General features: G+C 35.7%; 1 protein-coding gene across 2 annotated transcripts; it reads left to right on the top strand.

Annotated features, from left to right (window-relative positions):
- On the top strand, positions 11 to 7,464 carry LOC107624882. 2 transcript variants are annotated; one of them, XR_001616991.2, is made up of 7 exons: positions 11 to 377; positions 1,824 to 2,181; positions 2,276 to 2,927; positions 3,461 to 3,660; positions 4,179 to 4,420; positions 5,394 to 6,944; positions 7,112 to 7,464. XR_001616991.2 is itself a non-coding variant. In XM_016327357.2 (6 exons), exons 2-6 carry the CDS (start codon positions 1,910 to 1,912, stop codon positions 6,572 to 6,574), a joined length of 2,547 nt encoding a protein of 848 aa, XP_016182843.1. In that variant the 5' UTR covers positions 11 to 377; positions 1,824 to 1,909; the 3' UTR covers positions 6,575 to 7,463. The 2 variants fall into 2 exon arrangements, 1 of the variants encoding a protein (XP_016182843.1); XM_016327357.2 differs by having other exon boundaries at positions 5,394 to 7,463.

Here is a 7,682-nt window from a genome sequence, read left to right as displayed (position 1 = left end):
AATATTATGAAAGCGGCCATGTGAGTATGGGAGTAGGAGTAAACACTAAAACAGGGCAGCTACTTCCCTAACTGCCGAATTCCTCTTCTTCTTCTTCAAACTTTCGAACGGCGGTCACTTCTTTCTCTTCACTGCGGCTTCTGCTATGTATTCTCTCTCCGTCCTCGCTGTTGCTATGTAGTCTCTCTCCACCGGAGCTGCAACCTTTCAGCTCGTCGCCGTCTGTTCTCCTGCTCTCTTCTCACCCACTCTCTCTCGCTACCTCTCTACTTCCTTTCCAACCACCGCCGCTGTTCTATCCACTACCAGATTTCGCCGCCTCCTGCAAACTCTGCTGCCGGTACCGCAACGAACACCGCCTCCTTTTAGAAACTTAGGTATGCGTTCTCGTTCTTCATGTTCTATTAGTTGGCCTTTTCTCTTTCTGGAACTTAAATTTGTCTCTTGTTTTATTTTATCCGAATATTTGTTATTTTTTTCCTCTTCCTCTGTAAATTGAATGTATTTATTTCAAACGATTGTACTTTGTATGGTGTTTTTTTTGTCATTTTCTGGAAGATAGAACTTTGGCTTTAGAATTTCCCTAATGGAATGGATATTGATGGTGTGTTGTGTTGTTGCTTTGATAAGTTGTGTTTCTTGTTCATGGGCTAGGTATTCATATATGCATTATTTCTATTTTCGACCCCTCAAAATTCCACTTATATTCCAAAACAAAAAAGGAGAAAATTGTGATGGATAATGCGCTTGTCAGTATGTTTTTCTTTTGTTGTTATTTTTCTTTAGTAAGACTTTTTGGTGATGGTGGTGGTGTGGTGTAAGATGTGCAATTTGCTGTTTGCTACCTATGAAGTCTGGTTTATTGATTGTTCTTGTTGGGGCTGGCTTAAGTGTGCAAGTGCCAGAGGTACTTTAGTTATTTCCCCTCTATATAAGTAGAGCATCACAATTCACAAGGGTCACCAAGGTGGTGCTAACCATCATGACAACAACTTAAGCAATGCCTACAACAATGATATGACTTGCATTAGTGAAGATTAACCTCAAACTTTTCTTAAGCATAAGGCATTTCTGTTGTATTATATCAACTCATTTGGTTCCTTAGGATAACATCATGTGCCCTGTATAATTTTTAGTTGTTTTATAAAATGTGAAACATTTTTTTATTTTTTTTTTCTTTTTTAATAAGAGGAGAGAAAAATAAATAACAAAACAAAAAGAGAAAACAATAGAAAAGCACAATAACTAGATGCTCAAGGCATCATCAAGAACAAGCTGACCACATAGTTGGAGGGATGGCTCATTGAAGCATGGTTTATGATGCGTTTGTAGATAGGGAATTTAAAAAAATATTTTTATAAATTTGTAATAATGATTTTAAATTAAATTTGAATATTTTATCAATGTTCCTTCTGCTGCCCATTGCCCAGCTAAGAGATAATCTTTGAGAAACTGAGAATTGAAATTCTGATTTTCTGCTTATTGTTATCTCATTTTCTGCATTTCTTTTTGCTATTGTTGTGGCATGTTATTTCTCTCATGCTGACTGATTGTTATGCTCTGCTGAAATTTTGGAGAAAATTCAAGCATTATTATTTGAACGAGCATGTGGCTGCTGATTGCTACTATTATTATTAAACTATTTAGACTTGTTTAATGCTGAAATTGATGTGTTTTCTATTTTATTATATAAAGTTTGTCAAATTTTTATAGAAACACACGCATACTTGTAGGTTGTACCCCACCGGTGATTGTTGGCGATTGTTGCTGTTATACACTTACATTATGATAATGCCTTTAACTGTGCTTCTAATTCTTTGCAGATTGGACAAAAATGTGAAGTCACTTGGTTGTGTCTTCCCAGTCTCAACTACATTTGTAGAAGCAAATTTGTTCGTGTTTGTTATTAATGGCCAGATGGGATGCAATTCTGTCGCTTCCTGTCCAAAATCCTCCCACATTGGAGATCTCTTCTGCTGACCTAGTATGGTCGAAAGTGGAAGGTTGGCATGATAAACTAGATAGAGTTGCTCTAATTCCATTTGCCAGAGTTGATGATTTTGTGAGAGGTGAATCAAATAATAAAGAATGTCCAACAAGATTTCATGTTGAAGCAAGGCGTCGACGTCGTCCATCAATGCCTCTCAAGCCAAAGGTTGATGGTATACTAGAGTATATACTGTAAGTTGTAAACACTTCATTTAGTGTCCACTATTTGTTGCTATTGCTTCCTGTATTTCACTGCAATGTGAATTTTTATACTATGTCAATGCAGGTATTGGTGTTCCTTTGGTCCCGATGACCACAGAAAAGGTGGCGTTGTACGGCCAAGTCGGACTACATATGTTCCAAAGAAGAAAAATGCTGGTCGGCCAAATACTAAGAGAGGTTGCACCTGTCACTTTATTGTGAAACGCCTCATAGCCGAACCTTCAGTTGCCTTGATCATATATAATGATGATAAACATGTGGATAAAAAGGGTTTGCCATGCCATGGTCCACAGGACAAAAAGGCTGCTGGAACACGTGCAATGTATGCTCCATATATCTCGGAAGATCTTCGACTTCGTGTTTTATCTCTCCTATATGTTGGGGTCTCTGTGGAGACTATTATGCAGAGGCACAATGAATCGGTTGAGAGACAGGGAGGTCCTAGTAACCGTGATGACCTTTTGACCCACCGATATGTTCGACGACAAGAGAGGGCGATCCGTCGATCTACATATGAACTAGATGATGATGATGCTGTTAGCATCAAGATGTGGGTTGAAAGCCACCAAAGTCATGTTTTCTTCTATGAAGATTTTTCTGATTCAAATCCATTTACTCTGGGGATTCAAACTGAGTGGCAATTGCAGCAAATGATTAGATTTGGGAATCGAGCTTTGCTTGCATCAGATTCAAGATTTGGTACAAACAAATTAAAGGTCTTTTTCTTTCCTTTTCCTTGATTTTAAATTACGGAGCACTGACACTTTGTTGAATTGCAGTATTTACACATGTCGGACGCATTTCAGACACGATATTTGTTTAACACTCGTCTAGCACGTGTGTCCAGCCGTGTCTTAATAAGAATTAAAAGCTACTTCTTTGAACACACTTGAACCCAGTCAAATATGATTACATGTTAGCATGTCCAACCTTATTCTTGACTATGCTTGAAATGAGTTTAGTAATACCAGATATTATTAATTATTAATGCAAAAAGTTATCTAAAATGACTTATATATTTAAAATAGGCATAAAAAAAATTTAAAAAAGTTGGTTTGTATTTTAATATCAATAAAATATCAAGATACTATTATAATCTATATGTGTGTGTCCTTGTTTACAAAATTTTGTTGTGTTGTGTCCCGTATTTGTGTACATGTTCGTGCATCATAGATTTTAAGTAACCGTGGAACATATTTGTTTGTTTCAACAAAAAGCTAATAGCAAACACATTGATTATTTTGTCCAGTACCCCATTCACAGTCTTCTTGTGTTTAACTGTGACAAGAAGGCCATTCCAGTGGCTTGGATAATAGCTCCAAGGTTTTCGAGCTTAGATGCACATCGATGGATGAGGGCTCTTTACAATCGAGTTCAAACAAAAGATCCTAACTGGAGATTGGCGGGCTTTATAGTAGATGATCCGCTTTATGATATCCTGGCAATCAGGTTAGTGCAATTTATCAATGAAGCTAATATTGTAAAATATGTAAGATTTATAAAGAATATTGTCCATTTCTACTACAATTTCAAGATTTTAAATTTCTAATGTCAAAAGTAGGATGGCTTCATTTATAATTGCCTTTATGTAGATATGAATTATTTGAAGTAATAATGTTTGAAATGTTTTTACAGAATGTACTGAATATTTTTTATATTGATGCTTCTTGGTTCACGTTTTCTATTGACATCTTCTTGTGTCTCTTTCCTTTGAAACCCAAGAATCCAAGAATAATACTATTATTTTTACTTGAGGATGATTATTTTTTAAAAAAAATTGAATTTGATTTGTATATTAGGAGTCCTTTATCCATGTCATAAGATATGGACTGGTCCTTACAGGGTTTTAATATTTGAGCATGATGGCTGATTCAAATGTTTGATATAGAAATCTATTTTGCATTGTGAATCCAAACTACGAAACTATATTCTCAAATAATAATTACTATATTCTGTGTATTTGCCAGAGATGTTTTTCAGTGTTCAGTATTGATAAGTTTCTGGAGGGTTCGTCATCTATGGCATAAAAACATAGTGAGGAGTTTGGAGATTGACATGCAAATAAAGATATCCAAACAACTTGAGCTGATTGTGGATAATATTTGCCGCCTTCAAGGGACCATGTCACTCTTTGAAGATTTCATTGAAGACTTTATTGATGAATACAATTTTATGGACTATTTCAAGGCTACTTGGTATCCTAGAATGGGTTAGTAGTATCTACCTATATCATGGAATGCTTTTATTTTTGATGAAATTGAGAAATAATATTACGCTCACCACCAGTTATCATTGTGCTTCATTTTTATTACCCCTATGGCTGCAGACTAGTAAAGATCAGCATCTATTTCAAACATAGTTTGCATACATAAGGCAAATGCTTGACACTGTCCAAAATTTTTCATGAATTTTTTGAAGACATTGTTTGGTACTTTTGCTAAGTGTATGGTGTGTTCAACAACATTAGGTCGGTTCCCATGGACAACTTTGTGGGTTTTGAGAAAAGAAAAGAAGCCAGACCTTTGTGGCAGTGTGTTTCTGCTAATTTTTAGTTTTTATTACACGTGGTTTTGATACTCTTTTCTCATGTTCCTTTTCTTATAAAAGGGATATCTGTTACTCCTATTTGTAATTTTTCCTTTTTATCCTGTAAAATGTTATAAAAAGATAACTCCACATATTTATCAGAAGTTTTCTTTTAATTCGTAATTGTAAATAAAAGTTGCTCTGTTTATAATTTAGTAATATACTAATTTTCTTTCTATGAAAACAAAAAAGGAAAGTATTAACTCTTGATACTTTTTTCTCAATACATATATAATAGTTTATTGAATAAATAATTAATTAATTATGTTGTGTCTTGGTTACAAATGTTCTTTAGAACGGTGCATAGATTGGGAGAGTTTATCTTCAATCAAGATGTTAATTTCTTCCCCCTCCTAAATAATAGCATTCATTATTATTCTGGTGAAGATTTGCCAACATATACCAACATAATGAGCCAATATATTGTCATGATGACTTACAATCACCGAATATAATAGTCTTGGAAGGCTATGTTGTTTTATCGAATGGGGAAAACATCTAATTATGATGGACTTGATACCTATTTGCGTTTGCTTTTTTACGGGCATTTATATATATGAGGTTGATGCTGTTGAAATTTTGTCCCGTTGATGTAGGAGCTTGGATCAATGCACTTAAAACTTTGCCTCTTGCTAGCCAGGAAACTTGTGCAGCAGTGGAATTTTATCACAACCAACTGAAGATCAGACTGTTCAATGAGAAGGACAACAGTGTTTTTCAGCGAGCTGATTGGTTGGTTGACAAGTTGGGTACGAAAGTCCATTCTTATTTCTGGCTTGATGAGTACTCTGGAAAAGATGATTTTGCTCGCTATTGGAAAAATGAATGGATAAGTGGTTTGACATCATGGCGCAAGGTGCTGAAAATTCCAGATACTGATGTCCTATTGGAAGATGGGTGTGCCATGGTTACTGATCAGGATAATCCAGAAAAAGCTTATGTTGTTCACAATCCCGGTTCAATGTTTAGCATATGTAATTGTAGTTGGGCGCAAGGTGGGAACCTCTGCGAGCATGTCCTGAAAGTTATTAGCATCTATCAAAAGAGAAGGTCCCTTCCGCCTTCTGTTGGCTTTTTTCAGTATCAGCAGGCTCTAAAGAACATTTTGCATTGCCCACCCTATGACTCTTTAATTCGCGATCATGCAGTCTCCTTGGCAGTTTCTGTTCAGCAACAGTTAAATACCCTGCTTGATAAAGAAAGTGTTGCAACTGTTATGGATCCTAAAGAGAAAAGAGTAGTTGTTGATATCTGCTTAGAGACATCAAAAGTAGTCTCATGTAATCAAGTTCCGAAGTTAGATAATAAACAGTTTATAATCAATGATGATGTATCTCTTGATGGTGATGACTCTGATGATGGACTCAAAATTGCTGATCAAGTTGTAGATTGTCACAGCAATGAAAATGGCATCCCATCTGAGAGTGTTGGAGAAGACAGTCTACCTGCTGACATGGACGTTGATCTATCATCAATTTATATTTCCCCTCCTAGATTGTTGTCTACCGATGAGAATTTTTCAAGTAATGAGTTCCCAGATAAAGCTTTCGCTACTGAAGTGAATGAGGTTTTAGCTTCTGAGGATGGTGCTTCGTGCGATGATAAGGATAAAGAACGCAATTTAGATAAAGACTGTAAAGAATATGCAATGGATGTTGATCCCCCAGTCTTAGATGTCTCATTGGAAACAGCAACTCCGAAACACTGCGAGACCCATCCGAATGGGTTCACTGATGTTCCTGGAGTAATTTCTTGCAGAAAAGAAGCTGAGCTATAACATCCCTTTGATATATGCATGGATATTTTCCTACGGGTTGCTGTCGAGAAACTAACTCTTGGTACAATTGAACCAAAAGTACAATCAAAGAGGATGCGAAATTGGGTTCAAATACGATGAAAAGAACATGAATTAAAATACATCTATTCTTGACGGCTATTAATGGTATGACCATATTTGAGGTTATCAGCCAGCCTGAAGTGTCAATAGCAATTAGTTATATTCACAAAACTGTATCAGGATTCAGGACGAATTGCTGATGTGATCGTATCGAGTGGTAGATAATAGTTACAACAGTTACTATTAACTGATGGTGATTCGTAAATTGGGGATTTCTTCGGATTCTCTCCTTCCGAACAACTACTAGAGGGTAAGCATGAAATTGTATTTATTCTTCTTATTACCAAATAATAAGAGTTTGTTCTGTTTAACTTGGCTAATTTTTTTTGTGGTGCTTCATATATACTGTAAATTTGAAGTCTGCTTATGTTATATGGAGTTCACATCTAATTAACCAAGATATTCTGATCTGTCTAGGATGAAAAAGAAAAATCTCTGGATTGCTTCATTCTTTTGTTCCCTTAATTGTATGGAAGCAAAGAATTTATAACCTTACTAATGTTGAGCACATCGCATGGTTTAAATTGTAAACGCGGTGGCGGTCATGGTTGTGGTTGTGGTGGTGGTTGCACTACGATGAAGGAATTGTGGGGAAATGTGTAACAGCCACAATTGGCTCTATGATGCCCATATGGTGGACACTGCAGAAACATTGTAATAACTACTATAGTTTATTAGCCTGTTATTTCTTAGGGTTTTTATTAGATCGGAGTATGTTAGATATTAAACATTCTTTCTCTTATAATCCTGATATAGTTGGTTACTTAGCATACTAGTGGATGTCTCGCATGGTGCAAACTCAAGGGCAGTTAACTTCGTATGAAGTTGATAGCTGAAAGCTAGTAGATGATAATTTAATCAAATTTATCAAATTATTTAATAATTTTTAGCTATCAATTTTATATGAAATTAAGTGCACATAAGTTTCTATCATTGCACATACTTGTGGGTTGAGTGGTTAATCTTGTTTATTATACCGGTGTCTAAT

Source organism: Arachis ipaensis, chromosome B02 (assembly GCF_000816755.2).
Source record: "Arachis ipaensis cultivar K30076 chromosome B02, Araip1.1, whole genome shotgun sequence".
NCBI classification, from domain to species: Eukaryota; Viridiplantae; Streptophyta; class Magnoliopsida; order Fabales; family Fabaceae; genus Arachis; species Arachis ipaensis.
The sequence above is the reverse complement of the archived record's forward strand: the minus strand, read 5'-3'. Positions and strand labels throughout refer to the sequence as shown.

Bases quoted from the DNA above. Each gene is read 5' to 3' on its own strand.
- LOC107624882 (XM_016327357.2), top strand. From the start codon at position 1,910: ATGGCCAGATGGGATGCAATTCTGTCGCTTCCTGTCCAAAATCCTCCC. The intron at 2,182-2,275 runs GTAAGTTGTAAA...ATGTCAATGCAG, and splicing joins GGTATACTAGAGTATATACT to GTATTGGTGTTCCTTTGGTC. The intron at 2,928-3,460 runs GTCTTTTTCTTT...TATTTTGTCCAG, and splicing joins TTGGTACAAACAAATTAAAG to TACCCCATTCACAGTCTTCT.